The sequence below is a fragment of the Bidens hawaiensis genome, unplaced genomic scaffold (genome assembly GCF_021521415.1).
Source record: "Bidens hawaiensis isolate Kalapana, Puna unplaced genomic scaffold, B.hawaiensis_p1.1 tig00025998_1, whole genome shotgun sequence".
NCBI classification, from domain to species: Eukaryota; Viridiplantae; Streptophyta; class Magnoliopsida; order Asterales; family Asteraceae; genus Bidens; species Bidens hawaiensis.
This window is the reverse complement of record NW_027494180.1, coordinates 70,085-90,643: the sequence shown is the minus strand read 5'-3', so window position 1 is coordinate 90,643 and position 20,559 is coordinate 70,085. Positions and strand designations below refer to the sequence as shown.

General features: G+C 33.7%; 1 protein-coding gene across 1 annotated transcript; it reads right to left on the bottom strand.

The window, feature by feature from the left end:
• Nucleotides 1–1,062: 1,062 nt before the first annotated feature.
• LOC143572723 (uncharacterized) lies at nucleotides 1,063–2,951 on the bottom strand. Its single transcript, XM_077057797.1, has 3 exons — nucleotides 2,670–2,951; nucleotides 2,320–2,494; nucleotides 1,063–1,300 (listed from the first exon to the last, which is right to left on the bottom strand). Exons 1-3 carry the CDS (start codon nucleotides 2,812–2,814, stop codon nucleotides 1,204–1,206), a joined length of 417 nt encoding a protein of 138 aa, XP_076913912.1. The 5' UTR covers nucleotides 2,815–2,951; the 3' UTR covers nucleotides 1,063–1,203.
• Nucleotides 2,952–20,559: the final 17,608 nt, after the last annotated feature.

The following is a 20,559-nucleotide window of genomic DNA, read 5'->3' as shown; positions in this document are numbered from 1 at the left end:
TCCAACTTCCAACAAACCTGCATGTGTGGGCCCTCCTTTCTTTTATGCACACACATACTATATATACATATGCATTTATGTATATATAATAATTTTTAGTAAGGTTTGTATGGGTTTGTTGTTGTGAAAAAAAAAATCAAAATTTAAAAAAAAAAAATGAAATCTGATTTAGCAATGATGTGTCGGTTTGTATGATTTGTTGTTATGAGAAAATAAAGGTTTTTAAAAAAAGTTTGAAATATGATTTAACAATGATGTATCGATTTGTATGATTTGTTGTTGTGAATGCTCTAATGTATATCATGATGAGGATCTCAATGTAAAAATGACGATAGGAAATCCAATTTAAATATTATTATATATTATTTTACCCATGATCCTAAAATGATTTTCAAAATAATTTGCATCATGACTTGTGTCATGAAGCCTCCAAAACAAAATAATTTACATCATGACTTAGGTCATCAAGATAACGACTTTCAGTCTAGAGTTTGAATAAAGTCTCAGAATGAGTTCATGGAATATACGTGTGAGAGAACCATTTAAAAATTAAAAAAAAAAACTTCAATAAAAAAAATTATAAACCAAAACAAATGCGAAAATAAAAAAAAAAGTAACTTTGGGGAAGCACACTTATCTATGGTTTGGTTGATGTATAGGAGGCGATCACCTCTAAGCAACTTTGGGGAAGCACACTTATTTGTGGGTGATCAATATTCGGTTTTGAACTGGTTAACCAAAAATAAAATCAACCCGTAACCGTTTAAAACTTAACTGGTTTGCACATTAAGTTTTGGTTTGGTTTTTGACCAAAACCGAATTAGGTTTTCAGTTCCAAGAATCTCAATTAGGTTCCACAACATGAATTGAAGATCAGTTTGATCTTAAAGCTACAAAAGCTGGTCTGTAAGACAAACTGAATTCGGATTTATCCGTCAATATATCAAACCTTAACTGATCTCAACTTCGGCGAATTTATTTTGGCTAAAAGGTTCTTGATTTCAACCGAGCTTTATTTGAAGAAAGTTACAAACAGCAAGTTATTTCAACCATCTAGTCCAGTTACCTTAAAAGCGATATACAGAAATTTATTTCCAAAAAAGTCATCTTTAAGATAGAACATATACACAGTATATATGTTAAGATCAATCTTATATACATCATATCAAACATCTTGAATTCCAAAAGCAATAACCGAATAAGTTAATACCGTCTCCACTTTTCAACTTCTCTGTGAGTTGCTTTGATCAGCTTCTTCGTGTTCACGACAACCTCCTCGATCAAAACACCAATCTCATCCCTAGTATCAACAAGTCAAAAGGTCAAACCATTGACATATCAGAAACATAGCACACATTTCCTAGAATAATATTTCCAATGCATACAACCTCATTTATCCTTTTATTAAAGATTCAAAATACTATTGAAATAAATATTGTTCTTGAAAAGTTGTAATAATATGACCAACCCATCTTGGTCTAAATAAGTTTTATTTACAATCAGAAGCTGCATCTCTCTCGTTTATATTACAAACCTATTTATCACTTTATAACTTCTAGGCTTGTAACTGAATCGAAAGAATGCGAACAAAGCATGCTGTCTGTTAGATTAACTTTCACCGAACAAACAATCGCACACGATCAATCAAACGAACAGAGTTTTCTTGTTCGTGTTAGTTAGTTGAGGAAATCAACATGTTCATGTTCGTTATGTTCGTTTGTTCGTTCTCAGTATAAACGAACGGCTCACGAGCATAATTGAACATAGATGAACGAACGTAACTGAGCTAAACGCCTAAAACTAGTTAAATGTAATGTAAAGAGCAATGTGTTGGGCCTAAAAAGTTATAGAAACTACACTTAAGTTGTAATGGCCCAAACTATGTAGCAGAATATATTAACAAGCTTTGACAAACTTAAACTAATGAACAATCATAATTGAATGTTCACAAACATAAATGAGCAAACGAAACATGTGTTCATGTCCGTTCATTTTAACTAAATGAACAAAGCTTTTGTTTATGCTCGTTTGTTTATTAAATAAACGAACTTTCTACCGAACTGTTCACTGAACGTTCGGTTTGCTTACATGCCAAATAATTTCGTCATCCCTTACTTAGTTTATACATATTAGCCTCTTTCAAACGTAAATTTTCACCAATTTAGACCCGTAACTACACGAGACGCGCCTTTTTAAACCAATACAGTGAAAGACGGTTACACTCTTAAACGTCTAGTGTGAAACTTATATAAAGAAACAGTAAATTCATTAAAACTAAATCAAACACTTTACGACCCCGAACCCACACACGCAACTTACTGAGTAGGAAGACTTCCAGGCCCGCTGAACAACCTCCCGACATTCGAATGTTTCCGATTCTCATCATAAGCAATGCCCCTTCCTGCACCATACCCAAACCCTAGACCAATCCCACATCCCGCACCGAATCCAAACCCGACCTGTAAACCCGGGATTCCGGGTCCTATCCCTGCACCTGAACCAATATTCACCCAAATCAATTTCAAAACCCACATCATTTTAGCATCCAGTATCCATTAAAACAATATCATCAAAATCTCAAAAACAGAGTTTTTAAGTTAAAAATTATAACCAATTTCATCATCAATAATAATAATAATAATAATAATAATATGCAATGAGAATTTGACCTCCGATGAGTCCGACACCAAAACCAAGACCGCAACCGGCACCGAGGCCAAAACCGGGTCCGAGTTTACCGAGTTTGGGTGAATAGACGACGGGAAGCTTCCATAGCAGACCTTTCTCGTCGTCGTCTTGATTTCTGTGAGACATTTTATTGGGGTTTATGATTGAATAAATAGCAGCAGCTAATAATTTAATTGATTACGCAAACAGGGTTTGAGTTTGATTGATGCTTTCGTAATTGAGTGAAATTAGTGTGCGGTTGCAAGCAACAGATGATGGTCCGGTCCACGTTGACTTGTTTGGTCATTTCTAGTGGCTCACCGTTCGGATTGGGTTGGGCCGGGTCTCTGACCAATGAGAAAGATATTATTGGTTTGGGTTGGAAGGCATATCCAAAGCCCAAAACATGGTGAAATATACCTGGAACTGGACCCGTCCAGCCCGACCCATAGATACAAACCAGGTTTCAGTGCCTGAAAAGACCCGGAACCGAACTGGAACAACCAAACCGGTTCCACCTCTACCCGGACTAAAACCGATAAGAAGCCGGCCAAACTGGTCAAAACCCAATCAAAAATCTGGCCATACTCGGAACCAGTTAAAAAAAAACTATTTGTACACCTCTACATAGGTTCGTGTAGAAGCTTGTACATAAAAGTAGCTATTTTCATTTGGTCGCTAGTTTTGTTTGTTTTATTTAATATATACACCGTTGTAAGCTTATTTTACAATTGTTTGACTTTGTTCTTATATGTATTTAGTCATAAGATCGAGTATGCGATTAGTTTTTTGGGTAGAGGTAAACCACTCCACTAGTCTCCTGGTCTCGACTATTCCAAGTATTGTCCATTTCAATGATATGTAGGACGTACCATCAAAGAGTGTCATACATTACATCCGTATCATTGAAGAGTGTCATACTTTACATGATGTCATCTGGATGAAAATCTTCTCACTTGGATCGAAGTTAAGGCATACTTGAAAGCCGCCAATATCATTGAAGCTATTAGGGATCTTGTAACACCCCAACCCGGAGCAGGCTAACGTGTTACTATTACAGATATCAAATCAACGCCACAATCCAAAATACAACAAAAATTAATGCAACCTACGTCATATTATTAAACAAAATGAATTAACTTTTAGAAGCTTGAACTTCATTTTTTTATCTCTCATCACTAAATTCCCAGAATCCCGGATTACCTGAAAACAAAATAAGAAAAACAAAACAAGAAAACACGGCTGAGCCAAAAATTGCCCAGTAACGGAAAGAACAATAGTATAGGTAAGGACAGACGTAAGAGAATAAATATACGAACTTCAATTCAAACTCGAAACCAACCCTTTATACCTAAACATATACTTAATAAAATTCGGATGTATGATCCGACACTTGGCCAGAACATGGTCAAACGCATGCGGAAATATATCAGAACTATAACAAAAACACCCAGAGCCAGAAACATATAACTTGTAACATAAAATGTGTGACGTGTAACATATAACGTGTAACATTTAACTGAACTATAATTAAATGCGAAACATAATCCGATACACGATCGGGACGTAATCTGAATATACTCAAATTTAATCAAATGCATATACTCATATCAAAACGGACCAGAAATATAGCGAAACAAAATATAATTACTAATATACACGACGATGATGTTAAAATAAATAGGTCGTGTAATACGGAAGCACCCAGAGCCTAAACAGAGGGGTACACAGCTAGCTAGTCCATGCACCAAGGAGACGGTGTGGGTGGCGTGCACACATTGTTCCATCTCAAACAGAAGTCAGGAGTCAGGAGTCAGAAGTCGGAGCTAAGATCGATCTATACGCCTCTAAGTGGCCAAGGTACTACATGAGTACTTTCAGAGACGCCGTGAACTTTGATTACGCACTGTCACGATAAGTGCCATGTCAGGAGTCAGGAGTCAGGAGTCGGAGCTAAGATCGATCTATACGCCTCTAAGTGGCCAAGGTACTACATGAGTACTTTCAGAGACGCCGTGAACTTTGATTACGCACTGTCACGATAAGTGCCATGTCGTTGACGCCCCAACGACAAGTCAGAAATGCTCGGGTAACAGAGTACTGAACTAAAGTCGTTTAACTAAAATATATTATATAAAATAACTGAACTCAAAATATAACCGACGCGTAACGAAAATCCGTACTACAAAGTAACGGAATAGAGTCAATACTAAAAGTGAACAAAAACAGAAACCGTACTACAAAGTAACAAAATAAAATTTATACTATGAGTAACAGAAACCAGAATCCGTACTAGGAAGTAACGAAATGTAATTAATACTACGAATGAACGAAATCAGAAACCGTACTACGAAGTAACGGAATAAATAATACTAAGAGTAAACGAAAACAGAAACCGTACTACCAAGTAACAGAATATAATTAATACTAAGAGGAAACAAAGACGGAAACCGTACTACCAAGTAACAGAATATAATTAATACTAAGAGGAAACAAAGACGGAAACCGTACTACCAAGTAACAGAATATAATTAATACTAAAAATAGCAAAAACAGGAAACCGTACCTTAGTTGTTTAAGCAAAAGTAAACAAATTGGCTCGTCTCCAACAATTAAGAGGACCTATGGTTTAATTATGGATCGAATTAATTTTGAAGAAACTTAACTTACTTATACGACCCGTTGAGTTGTTGACCTTCCGACGACAAAAGCTTTAGGGTTCTTAGCTGAAACTTTTACTTAATATACTAATTAATTCCAATGAATTCTGACTTTCATGTAAGCCATAAGTTGCTTTTCATTTATAAAAATAATGATGACAAATTTGTTTCATAAAACTAATATAGATATCAAGTAGGTTTGGTTGGTTAACTTTGTAGACGATCGGTGGCTTATTTTTGACAAAAAAATTATCGATTTACCAAGATATTAATAATAATAAATAATTAAATAAACTAAATATATAAATAAATACATAAAAAGGAATCATCACATACAACATCTCTTTGTCTCCTCTCATGCATGGATGCATGAGTTATATATATATATATTAAATACTATTTCTACCAAAACAACGTTTCCCGTGCCGGACAAATCAACAACCATAGACGCAGTATTCGAATAACTTAATCATATACTGAACAGAAGAAGGGAATCAGATGATACCTAAGTAGTCGAACACATGCACGGAAGCGTGACGTCAGTTCCTCTAAACAGAACAAATTGAAGGCGGAAACTCAAACGGTCGGTGTTTGCGGTTAACCGAAACGAGTGGCGGTACACGACGAATATTACCGGAATTTGATGTGAACTAACTAAGACACCGGTGGCGTCTGACTTGTGGCGGTTGTCGGTTGTCGTTTGATTTGCAGCGGCCGTTGGTGGCACCGTGGTGGCGGACGATCTTCATTGCGAGGCAAATTTCGGGTGGTGGTGTGATGCGGCGGTGAGGCAGAGAACATGCAAAAGCTGGTAGGTTTTCGTGATGTTGATAGAGTTAGGGTGCTTATAAAGAAACGAATCGATCATCTCAGATATATCCGAAAGTTTGAATTTGAAGAAGCCAACTTGATGATAAATGGAAATTTAAAATAATGCACATGTGGTTAGTCTTGAGTTTGAACCCATCCATTATTATTATTATTATTATTATCATATATATATATATTTATTATCCAATATCAAAGTTCGGGTTATTATAGATCTATACTAATCCAATGCCACAACATCAAGGCACTCAGGGACCTACATATATGGAACAAGTATGGTATAAAATTATAATACATTCCTCTAGTTTCACCTAACAATATGCCGAGTAGTATCACCTTTTTGGTAAAAATAATTACAAAATATCTCATTTTAACTACTTAAATCATGCTACATGGCTCATACCACATCTAGTGATAACAATTTAATTTCAAAATTATATCCGGTCATATTAAAAGATTATATTCGTGATGTTGAGACTTATATTAATTAGGCTTATTGAGAAAATAATACCTCTGATTTGAAACTCACTTATAATGATTATTCATGAAATGGTGTCTATTCATGATTTAAAATATATGAATTCAGTCGCATCTTTATGTTATATCATCCTTATAAATCGTTTTTACGTCAAATCTTACTCATCGCCAATTCTTTGAAAATGATTAGTGATAGATGTTTTGGATTGATCCATATAATCATATAAAGGATTATTTAAACATGAGGGTTGACTCTATAGTCACATAGAAAACCAAAAGTGATGCACATAAGTACAAAAGTTGTGTCATATCACACATGAGCTATAGAAGGCCGCCTGGTGGCAATGAATTCTAAGACCGGACGAATAACTAGACGTTAAAATGGAGTATCAGTTTTGGCTCGTTGCCAACTCAAACTTATTTATATTTTTCTTTGTTTTAATTAAAAATTGAGTTGTGTCAATACGTCGATGGATGAGCATGCGTCCTAATCATGTTTTTGTTTAAACTGTTTATAAGAAATATTATTAGTTACAAGAATGATATCTTGAAAGTTACATTTGTGTTTCTTACTTTCAAGGCCGCCCGCAGGGTTTGAGCGCCATGTCAACACCATTCTTGGTTATTTTTAAAGTATACCACGCAGCTTTAAGGGTGGAGGGGTCACCCATCCCTAACACACAGTCTTTCATATCACATGATCGTTTTTTTCATTTCATTCCTAACCATCTCTAGGCATACCTCAACTATTTGGGGTTATAGTTGACCTTCTTTGGTTGTGCATCTTGGCTTAATGGTATTGCATCGGGACACTAACATGGGGCAAGATTAGTTTGCGCGACACCGCAAGAGTGCGGGCAACTAGACAAGGGAAAAACAATACAAAGATGCCCAATATAAAACATGCATTACTTTGATAACAAGAGTGGGGTTATATGAGGCCTAAAAACAACGGACATATAGCCTTAGTTCACTATTTATTTGAAAATTTATAGTTTCAAAGTTTTGACAAATAACTTTCAAAATTTCAACATTTGAAGTTCCCCATAAGAAAACAGGGACAAAAAGACATACACAATCCTGATGCTTTAAGATTGAAGATAAGAATATGACAAATGATATTTCAGTCCTCAATATGTTAATATTAAAATATATAGAGTTCTAGAAAACATTACAACTATCATTAATCTAATTAATAGTATTGATTATTGTTATTATTATTTAACAAATTAAATGGGGGAAATTGTTATAAAATGGAACTACAATACGGTGTACATCGTATACGATATACACTGTACTGTTTGGAGAAAAATGAGAAAAGAAAAGTGACAAAAAAGTGGAAAAAACTGATAATTCATGATAAAATTATTCTAAGAGGGAATCTCATATGATAATTGTAACATCCCAATTTTTCGTTCGGATAGTAATAATAATAAAATATGATAGGATAAGTAGGCTTTTAGATTGACTTAATTATGGACCAAAAGGGAAAGATGGGCCTTAGGTTCATGGGCTTAAGGGAGTATAAATACCCCTTAAACCCTAATCCTTTCCATTATTATCAATCTCTACACCATAACCTACACCTTATAAAACACACACAACACCATCTTATAACCCGAACCAAGATCCGAAGGCGATAACCCGAGCTTGTTGGTGCTGGAACGTCGCGACGGACCAAAACAACATCAAGGCTTAACCGTGTTCGTAGTTCGACTCGTTCAAGGTACGTTTATAGTTAGAAATCGTTCGTATAGGTTTGGTTTGATTTGGGAAATCATAGATCTGTGTTAGTTTGTTATAAGCGAACCTAAAACAACAAATATTACTGGAATTGATTAGCATTTGATAGGTTAATTGTTAACCTAAAAGGACCCGTAACCTATATGCCTAAATCGCACCCCTTAAACATCGATGTTAGGCCGATTTGATGGTTGGGGTTTGTAGGTGTTGGTCAGACGATTCCGTTGATACCAAAATCGTGATATTTGGTTAAAAAACGAAGGTTTAATTGCAGATCTAAGATATGTTGACTATTTGTTGTTCTTGACGATTTTGACTTTGACCCTTGAGTCAAAGTCTGGATAAGAACTATTGGTGATTCGTTATGGGTGATTCTTTAGCTAGTTCGTTATGAGAGCTTAGCGAATCAGAGGGTGATTCGTTAGCTAGTTCGTTATGGGAGCTTAGCGAATCAGAGGGTGATTCTTTACCCAATTCGTTAAGGGCAAAGTAACGAACTAGGAGTTTAATATAAAGACAGAATGGTCCCTGGACTTAGAAAAGAATTATATAATTACATAGTAGCCCTTGGACTTTGATAATTTATGAAAGATACCTTTAAAGGTTAATGAGTAACGATTAACTAACCGGGTAATGATTCAATGGAGTAAAATCGGCTTAGACACGTAAGACTAATTAAGTAGTAATGAGAATGGCTAGAGTAGTATTTGATATTCAATTATTAAACAGTTAGACGCGCACGGCTCGAGAAGGAATAACCAGTAGTAGAAGAAGTAACCAAGTTCAGGTGAGTTTTTAGCCCCACTTCCTTGTTATGTTTTCGGGGCTGTGTGCATACTCGATGTGTTGTTAATACATTTATCCTAAGTGATAAGTGTATGCCATATATGATATATATGATAGATATGAATGATTGCTTGTCTTGTACGCGAACGGTCTTCCGATATTGCGCGTACTATCAGGTTATAAATACAGGCATGAATATTATATATGGAAGATGTATGAACATTATAAATGAACACTTGTCGGGGCGTGAACGATCTTCGGACATTGCACGTATCGACAAGGGGTATGGTTGTTAAATGAATGATGTAAAAAACACCTAGAGTGTTCTTATGCTATAATGTAATTATTGTATATGTGAAGTATGTGTATACAGGTACACTAATGGTATGTGAGACCTACGTTCGACATAGTAAGTTAGGATGGCAAATCCCTATAACTTCTGTTGGACATAGACTCGGTTGGTGATGGCGTAGTTAAGGACGGCGGGCCTTATACGTGATGTAGATGATAGATGTAGACGTAGATAGGGACGGTGGGCCTTATACGTGTTATAGGAGATAGACGCCAACGTAGATAAGGACTGCGGACCTTATACGTAATGTAGATAGGCGTCAGCACAGGAAAGGACTGTGGACCTTATACGTGCTATATTTGTGTTGTGGTGGCTTAGGGGAGGACTGCGGACTTCGTACGTGCTATGGTTTAGGTTGCAACATAGGGAAGGACTGAGGACCTTGTACGTGTTGTCAATATAGGATGGTATAGGGAAGGACTGCGGACCTTGCACATACCATAACTGGTGAACATAGGTAAGGACTGCGGACCTTTTACGTGTTCACAACCTTGAGTATAGGTATAGACAGCGGAGTATGATCGTACTCTCGGTAGACCAGGGTTAGTGATTGTAGATATGTATGTATGTATGTATGGTAGTAGGGTAATTGGTTAGGTATGGATATGTATCTTTTGATATGTATGTATGTATGATATGTGTATGTATTGTATGTCGCCTGATTAACTAGAACTCACTCAGCGTAGCTGACTTTTAGTATGCACGCAGGTATATATGTTTATCGAGAAGGCATCAGGATGACACATGGCATGGATTGAACGACTGACATCTGAAGATGGAAGAAAATATGTTTTAAATATAATGATTTGTTTTATGGTATCAAAGAAGAGATTGAATGTTTTGTAACGAATGCTTCAAGTAAACGTTTCCGCGAAAGTTTTAATTAACTCTGATTGCAAGAACTGTGTTTATGAGTAAATCCGATGCTAAAGTAGGGCTACCGGGAACGGTGCCTTACAATAATTTCATTATTTATGGTAGTAAATATCTTGAGTATTCTCTTAGTAGTATCTCTTGTGTTTTTGCTACGCATTAAAAATAATTTATGTATTCGACCAATCATTGCAACATTTAACATTTGGTTCGCATCACTCTCATTGGTTGTCACCTCAACGTCAATTATCATCTTTAACAATCTCAACCATATATACTTTTGTCGTTTATGTATTAGTAAATCTTCATCGTTTCACTTACTTTTTATTTCTCTATATATACTAGTATAAAATGTGTGTTAAAATTGTTATTTGTATTTTTGTTGTACTAAAATAGTAATAATCTTAATTACATAACTTTATGTATAAGATAATTGTTAATTTTATAAAAGCAACTAAAAGTTTATAAAAAAAAACGTCAAGCTGGCTACCAAATTAATTTTCTAAAAGTAATAAAACCATGATTTTATACAACTATTACTAATTTGTTTTTTGTTCTTGAAACTATAGCATCTTATTATTATGATACAAATCGTGGCATAATTAACTATTGATAACTAAGCTGTTATACAAATATATACATGATGGTTAAAATTATAAAGGTAGGTCCGGTGCCGAAGATTAGGTTGATAACAGGCCGGTGTGGGATATATGTCAAAGCACATACACCATTTAACATGCATGCATGCATGCTATTTGGTTTGCATCACTCTCATTAGTTGTCACCTCAACATCAACCCATCATCATTTAAGAATCCCAACCTTATATTATTGTGTTTATATATTACTAAATATCTACTACTAATGTTTTACCTACTTTTTATTAAGTCTATGTACTTAGATAAAATGTCTGTTAAAAGTGTTATTAAAGTTGTACTAACAAAAATTAAAACATTTGTAACAATCAGTGGAAAATAGTTTACTGGTAAATGATGATCAATTGTAAGTGACCATTAATTACAACTTGATTATCAATCGTAACTTAGTTGTCAACAGTAAGCTCGTTCAATAAACGAGCCTGGGCTTCACTTATCGAACTCGAGCCGACTCGCGAAACTAAACGAGTCTATCATTTATATAATTTTTTAAAATATATATTTAAAAATTTTTAATCAATATATACAATGTTATGAAAAAAATAGATAAACATAACTATACAAAAATATATATATAAAATAATTATATTATACAAAAAATAATTAATAAATAGTAAACGAGCCGGGCTCGAGCTTGAAAATCTACTCACGAGCCGAGCTTGAGCTTTGAATATAAAGCTCAAAACGAGCCGAGCTCGAGTTCCGTGTAAGTTAAATTAATGAGTCGAGTTCGGGCTCGGCTCGTCTCGTTTGCACCCCTAAATTTCTGTGCGGTTGTTGTTGTACTTTGCTTTATGTTGTGAAGAAAACGGTCTTTTATTATGGTTGATATAATTATATATAAAAATGTCATGTTTATGTTTTTGTTATACCCATTTTAAACACCACATGTATATGTTTTTTAAAACACTTGCACATTAACAGAAGCTCAAAACCAAGTCACAAAAAAACAAAGTTGTTATTTGACTTCAAAACGTTCTAGCACCTGTTAGTTTAGAAGCCCATGGAGTGGTTGTTTAAAAGGTCCTTTTGTTAATTTCTAACATCTGTTGGATTTTGGTCATAGGTTGATAAAAATGTAATTGAATAGAGAATGGATATATACGATGACAACCAACAGAGATGGTACTTTCAATATGCAATTTAAACAAGTAGTTTCTTATTTCTTGTCTTTTGCAGAAAAATACGCAACAGACGTTGAATGGCAAACTATAGACGGCGTCCAAAAGTTACTAATAATGGCAAACAGACGTTGATGAGTTTGATAAAGTGGCGCCACAACTATATCCAGATGAGCCGAGTTGGCTTCTAAGAGATAACCATTTTGCTAAATGGTTTGAAAACCGCGTAAGTAAAACCAATTAAATAATAACGATTGATGTTATGTGCATCACTAACTAACATGCTATGTGTGTGCTTTTCGTTATAGGTAAGGATTGACTTAGTTGATGGAAGCATTAGACATTTGGAAATTTTAGCAATTGAACCATCAATTTTTCCTAAATCTCACAATGAGTACTTTGTAAATGGTTATAAGGTTTATTCTAATGGTTTATTCTAATCAACATGACTTTAAAGATGAAGATGAAGACAGCGATGAGGATGAGGATGACGACGACGATTATGAAATGGTTTATTCTAATCAACATGACTTTAAATTATTTCTTATCATAGGGCTGCCAATCTTATTATATATCTAACCAATTTTTTCTCTTAAATATAGGGTGTATACACTATGGCCGGTAGTCAAGGTAATCCTGGTGGTGGTCGTCGTGCTGGCACTCGTGGTGAAAAGGTACAATATAGGCATTATGTTTATTATTTATTATTGTTTAAGAATTACACCATACTTTTTTTTTTCATATTGTTTATGCTTCGTTTTTTCCATACTAGGAGGATCAGTTTTGGAAAGCATTGTTTGTATGTTGCATTACATAATTTGTTTAGGCATTGTTGTCGGCTTAGGATCGATTTGGAAATCATAGTTATAATGCTTGTATGCATATGCATGTATGTAAATATGCGTTATTTGGAGTGTTGATCGGGTATGCTGAATGGGTTTTGTGTTATAGGTTTTTGGGTATGGGTGGCACAGGGTCGGCCATGTAATCGCTAGGTTATTGTGTTAGGTTGTTAGTTGATTTTATAGTTTTTTTAGATATATGTAGAAAAAATTTTGTTAACAAGTTCTTGTTTGATTTCCACATATTTGCTTTGGTATATTTTAGATTGACTCATTTGGACCTGGAGTTTTTTTATTATAACTTGTTGACTTGTAGCTACTTTAAACACACTCATTTTGATCCAAACCTATTTTGAGCATATGTGCATATGAGATTGTATGTAAATATATATATAATATACTTGATTATGTATGTTTCAACAATTGTATAGGCTCAAGAAGTTAGACCAGAATTAGACAAAGAGCGCGAATGAGAGCTTAATTATAAGAACAATCGTTCGGAATGAAAGGAATGAGAGCCGGCTAAATGAAAGGAAAGGGAGCGACAATTATAAGAACAATTTGAAGAAACGATGAAGCACATTAGCCAAGAAGTAATGTTAGTATGCTTTCTATTAAAACCTTTTATCTAGATATTTTTGTGAACGACATGTGTTATCTAGTTAAGTTTTTTTTGTTAGCGGCTGGCATGTGTTATATTGTGGTACTTTTGTAATCAAACGTTGTTTGTAATAGAAAATGTTTAGGTTTAATGAGTTTTATATGCATTTTTTGGTACAATAAAAATTGCTATTCCAGATTTTGTATTTTTGTACATTCAGTTTGTAGAAAAATTGCCGGAAAAACAAAAAAGTAAAACATGTTTTGGTCGGAAAATATTGTCGGTAAAAAAAAATAAAATACATTTTTATCAGAATTTTTGTCAGTAAAAACAAAATATTAAAATGTTTTTGTTGAAAATTTGTCAGTACCTAAACAACATAATGTATTTCTTTTGTACGAAATCTGTCAGAAATTCAAAGTTTAATTAATTGTGTTTATATTAATGAAAATATTAGTAATGTTATTATCATTTTTATTAAAAAATAAAAATAATAATTAGAAACACCTATTGGTGGGAAAGTTGTAGCTAACTAAACGAAAAACAAAAAAGTACATTTTGTGGAAATGTTGTCGGAAGTTAGCGACGACATTATCCTGTCTCTAATTTGTTGGAAGTATTGTTAGAATTTTGTGGGAAAAGATTTTTCCTACGAGGGTTTTTTCGACAACACGTATTTGTCGGAAATTTGTCGGTATAGGCTGTTTTCAACAAACTTCCTACAAAAAACGCTGTCGGGAAGGAGCAAGTTTTTTTGGTAGTAGTTGATAGAGTTTTTCACTGTCCCATTTCTGTTGATTCAAGGGACCAATTGTCTCTATTCACATTATTTATTTACTTGTTAAAAGTACACTTTGTTATATATGTCAAGACCATTCTTGGTCCACCAACCAGTGTTGTCAAACTCGGTCTAGGCGGCCGAGTACTCGGCGTCTAGGCGCTCCTCGGCACTTCAATGCACCGCTTTTCTTCTCCAAGGTCAAAAAACTCGGAATCGGACCTAGGCTGTCCAACTCGGACCTAGGCGGCTCTACTCGGCCTAGGCGGTCCAACTCGGTCTTGACAAAATTTTGACTTTTATTAAAAAAAACTCAATTTCTCCAAGATCCCACCACTACTTTTTTTCTTTTTCACGCTAAAACGCAACCTATTTTTTGTTCTAAACTCGCAACCATCGTTATTATCATCCGATTCAAAGTTCTAAACTCGCAAACATCTTATTTAAGTTCAATTGAGGTGCGCATTTTATCAATTGAGACATGATCTTGAACTAATATGCATGTGCTATTAATTGTTTTTGTATTTTTCGTGTATATTTTGTAAAATATTTAGTAAACTTTTGGTATTTGACATATATATAATCTCCGAAAAATGAATTTCTTTATAAAATACCATGTCCGATTACTCCCCGAGTACACCCCGCCTAGACCGAATACTCGCAACTCCCTAGTCGACCGCCCTGAAAGCGCCTAGCGACTTTTACAACCTTGCCACCAACACATGTTCCATGATCACTTCCATCCTGATTAAAACTTGTACATTGAACTGATTGAAGGGCCATTTTCATTTTATTTTATTTTCTTTTCTTTTTTTATTATTTGTAGACTGTGACTTTTGCCCACATATATCTACAAGCTATAAGCTTTTCATATTTTTTTTTATCGTAAAGATATTATACTACATTATAATATAATACAGACAGCCAAGTCTTCACCTTCCAATACTCTCTCTCTTAAGACGCCGGAATATTAATTTGCTAACCTCCTTTGACTTTCCAGGCGACGGTGAATCATTACACTCTCCGGCGGCATTGAAGCCATCAGTTATTATTATTAGTTCTCTTCTTTAATCAGTTATCGTCTCCCCATTCTTCACGATGACATCAATGGGGGAACACAAACGACAGATTCCAATGAATGAGCAAATCAGTTTCACCTTCTCATCATGTCCATATATCTAAGTCAAATCCAGATCTTGATCATCATCATCTTCCTTCCTTGAGGATGTATGAGTTTTGAACCAAAGGGTTTGTAGGTTATTGGTTAACTGAGACCAAACAGGTGCGTGCGCAGGCTGTTGTTGAATTCTTCGGACAAGGTCAGATTCAATTTCTCCAATATGAATTGTCTACATTTCAATTCGACTTTGTTTATTTTAGATCTCAAAATCCTTTATACGTGTTCTGATTTCTAGGGTTTAATACATATTTTGATTGATATTTGGTGTGTAGATTCTGATGTTAGTGCTTTTGTTATTGATTGGATTGATTGTAGGGTTTGCTAAATCAAACAACGGTTGATTAAGATGGCGGCGAATTTGGGTGATGGTACTGAGGCACATGTCCGATTTCAACGGTATGGTTATAGAGCTAACTTCATTGTTATAGTAGAACTTTTTCCGTTGTTAGATTTTTCTTATAAATACTTTATTGTGCCAACTCTATCGAGTTTTAAGTTTTTTAACTTTTGTCTCATTATGCACAGATTCAGATCATACAAGCTTCTGAGAAGACGATAGCAACAATTCTTAATCAACCGGATCTTCAAAAATGGTAAACTATAGTTGGTACAGTTTCTCTAAAGTTCGAATATATATGGGTTACAAACTTGCAATAATAAAATGATTTTTTATTGAAATAACATATATTGTTACTGATTGAGTTTTAATGTTTGTGCAACAAATTTTTTATTTTTTGTGTCTGTGCAACAACTTTTAGCATTTTTGATTTAGTTTTTGAACTTGAAAGTTGCTTCATTTGACTTTAAATGTCAAGCTTCACTTGATTATTATAATTTTAGAGAAAAATCCGCAACTTTAGATTTACATGGAATAACTTTTCATAATTTATGTGAAATTAAAACTAAGTTCAAGACTAGGAAATGGAAGGAGAAAATACTAAAAATGCAGAGATAAAGAGATTTTTGTAGAATTTAAGGAATTGTTCAGATTTACATACAAATTGGATTATGTCTTAATGGGAATTGGCTCAGTTGGAGCCTTTGTTCATGGTTGTTCTTTACATATCTTTCTTAGATTCTTTGCTGATCTTGTTAATTCTTTTGGCTCCAATGCAAACATTGATAAAATGAGTCATAAAGTGTTAAGGGTAACAATCTTTTTTAAGTTCCTGATCTTTTTTCATTAAAAATCATCTTTTTTCTTTTATTGTTCATAATTTTGATCTTTTCATAAATAGACTTGATCATTTTCATTATAAAAGTCATCTTTTTTTCTTTAATTTTTCAAGTTCTTGATCTTTTATTTTTAAAAAAGGATCTTTTTTTTCCACATTCTTGATCTTTTTAATAAAAATGATATACTTTTTTTCATATCTTGATCTTTTTTTGTCAAATTTTTTATTTTTCTTGATGGGATTTGCTGTATGCGTTTTACTTATAGTTGGAGCAACAAGATGGGCAGTATCATGGGCAGGTGTTTATGATAACTTTTCAACTTTTAGTAACATTTTTTTCAAATTATTGAAAATTTTGTAAATTTGAAATAATTATGTCATATTTTTCAGAAATATCATGTTGGATGTGGACTGGAGAAAGACAATTAACAAAAATGAGGATCAGGTATCTGGAATCAGCATTAAGTCAAGACATTGAATACTTTGACACTGAAGTCAGAACATCAGATGTTGTGTTTGCTATTAATACCGATGTTGTTATGGTTCAAGATGCCATTAGTGAAAAGGTTATTAAAAACATAGCCTTTTGTTTACATAATAAAGATTGTTTTCTAAATATGTGTGTTTTGTGTGTTAACAGTTGGGAAATTTTATACATTATTTGGCAACATTTGTGCTTGGATTTGTGGTGGGATTCTCAGTAGTTTGGCAATTAGCACTTGTGACACTTGCTGTTGTGCCATTAATTGCTATAATTGGTGCTATTCATATGACCACATGAGCCAAATTGACTTCCAAAAGCCAAGAAGCTATTTCTGAAGCCGGAAACATTGTTGAGCAGGTGAGTTTTATCTAATTTTTAAAAAATCCTAAATTTTTTAAAAATATTAGTAATTTTTCTCTATTCTAGATACCAAATGATCAAATCTTTGACCTGGATTTTTATGAATTTAACTTAAATACATTACTAGAATAAATATAATAATATTCCCCTATTTTTCTATCTAGATCAAGAAAAATCTTTTTTTTTTTAATTTCTCTCAAGTGGGTGTTAATGAATTTGATCCAAAATAGCATTTTGTCTAAAGATTTGATCAAAATTTCAAGAAATAGGTTAATCTTTTAGTGTTTTTCTACCTTAATATTGCTATATATGATCAAAATTTTAAACTAAAAAAAGAAGAAAAAAATCTGTCTTTTGATGTTTTTACATGTGGGGTGTTGTTTAAATTTAAGCTTAGTTCTGGAAACTGCTTTTGATATTTAAAGTTTTAACTGTTTTGGACAATTTCTTGATCCATCAAAAAAAGCAGACAATTGCGCAAATTCGGACGGTTTTTGCGTACGTTGGTGAATCAAGAGCATTACAAGCCTACTCTGTTGCATTAAAAATATCATAAAAACTTGGATACAGAAGTGGATTTGCAATTTGAAAGCACACTTGATGGGTACATTTGTAGCGTTAAATTGTTAATTGTTATTGGGAGTTTATTATTTTATTTCAGTTATAACAATATTGGTTTATTATTGGGTTTTTTTTTTATAATGAAGCATAGGGATGACGTGGCAGTTGCTCGTATATGTCAAGATGACTCACGAGACAAACCACGGGTTTGTGATAATTTACACGTTCTTTAACTGTTGTTTGTTTGTAAATATGATTATTCAAGTGGCATTCACCTATAGAACTGAAAAACCAGTTTTAAGTAATTTATAAAACAAAACAATAAATAGCCCGAAAGTTTAAGGTCCCGATAAGTAATGACCAATTAATCATTAAATAATTAAGCCTATATTTATTATTTTGGTACTTTTTAAGGCCCAAAGCTTTCAACCCCAAAGGTAAACAGAAGCGAGTCCATATTGAAAACCAAAAATCGCAAAAAAAACCTAATCTAAAACCCAATAACTGATTTTTGTAGTTTTGGGTTCGATATGAACCCAAAACCGACTAATACAAACCCATGTTAAAGATTCATAGTAATTGTTTTTTAGCTATTTTTTTGGCATTTTTTGCTGTTGTATTATTAATTTTTTTGCTGCTGTATAGAACTATAGATGACAAACAATTAGGAAAGCTCGGTAAGGCTGTCTGTTTAAATTTTATTGCTTTTATATTTAACAAGTTAGTTTCTAATGGTATTCTATTTTGTAAAATTCTATCTTGTTGGATATTTAAAATGAAGGGGTATTTTGGGATTTTGCAAAAAGGATAACAAAATATGCACGATCAAAGTCAAAGGCATAATGCATATTTGTCTTTTGGAAGACAATTGGGAAAGCTCGGTAAGCCTAACTGTTTATATTTATAGCTTTTATATTCAACAAGTTAGTTTCTAATGGTATTCTCTTATGTAAAATGCTTTCTTTTTGGACTAAAACATAGGAGTATTTTGAGATTTTGCACAAAGGATAACGAAGGTCAAAGCCTTATGCACGATTAAAGTCAAAGGCATTCTAAGCAAGAGTTCTGAAAATTATGAATTTAGGGGCAACTATGGAATTTGGTAATTACAAAAAAGGCCTCTTAAAAGAGAATTTAAGAAAAGTCAAAGTTTGCTATGTCAATAAAAGAGTCATAGTTAAAGCCAAAGGCTTCTGGATTGTAGAGAGAATAACATGCAACATTGCTCCTTGTTTTAAAGTTAATTTGATGGATCCTTTATGTTTTGGAGTATTAGAACGATGCAACAACTTGGTGGTTGGTACTACCATTATACCGATGGAAAGTGTATAGGTTGGTTTTTGCCATTCTAAGTGTAGTCAACTATTACTATTACTTTGGGAATATAATTGGATAATTGTATCAGTCCATACTTTGTAATTATATAGAAGGCCATCCATTAAAATTTGTAGTTTGACTATGCAAAGGGTAATACTGGGTTCCTGTTAAGATGATTCAAAATCGATTCGGACTTACAAGCATTATGAGTATTTGTCGAAATGTTTTTTTAATACATTTCTTTTTAATTGCTATTTATGGTCGGGTTAAACGGCGTGTACTCGTTTTAAAAATAAAGGTATTAAAATGGGCCACGGTCACATGGTTCATGACTTAGTATTCCCAAATTGTACTTGTATAATACAAGTTGTATTGTTCGTATTCCCAAGTGATGTCTAAAGGCTAAATGCGAGTTGCGAGGCGGTACCATAACGGACCAACTTACCGACCAAATCCATGTTGCGTTCCCGCCGCAACGCGCGGGCTCTACCACTAGTTATAATATATGATTATTGGATTATCGGCGGGACGATATATACATACAGTAGATAGAATTATATTATATAATCTTGTTGGCTTTTGGAGCTTTGTGGTTGGCCGGTCATAGCTTCTCTAAACGAATCAAGTAATTCTCAAAAAGATATATACGGCCTTCTTATGGTCCATAACGTGTTTTATTAAACTTGTAACAAGTAGTTTCATGATATTTAGTAGATCAATATTTTATTGTTTCAGACATCTTTATTCTATGTCAAATGATCATCTAATCATGTTTATGGGTTTAAATTATTTTCAGATTTAAAAACAAAAGGTCTAAGCAGGAATTATTCAAAATTTTATACTCAAATTGTTGGCAATGAGTTCCACTAACAAAGACTAAGTCCGACTTACTTACATCGGGTTCCTTGTGTAATCCATTTGTGACCGTCTTTCTTTCGTCCTTTGTGGTATTCGTTCAGTGATCAGTGATGGATTAACGATGTTTTGTATTTCCTTTTTTCTACTTTTTTTTGCTTCAAGTCAGTGATCTATTTTAACTGGTTTTACCTTAATTTTTTTTATTGCTTTATCTGATTTGCTCATGAACTAGTAGTATGTG

Coding starts and splice junctions, on each gene's coding strand:
- LOC143572723 (XM_077057797.1), bottom strand. CDS start 2,814: ATGTCTCACAGAAATCAAGACGACGACGAGAAAGGTCTGCTATGGAAG. Junction 2,495..2,669: donor TGGTGTCGGACTCATCGGAG/GTCAAATTCTCA, acceptor ATATTGGTTCAG/GTGCAGGGATAGGACCCGGA. Junction 1,301..2,319: donor CCTGGAAGTCTTCCTACTCA/GTAAGTTGCGTG, acceptor TGTTGATACTAG/GGATGAGATTGGTGTTTTGA.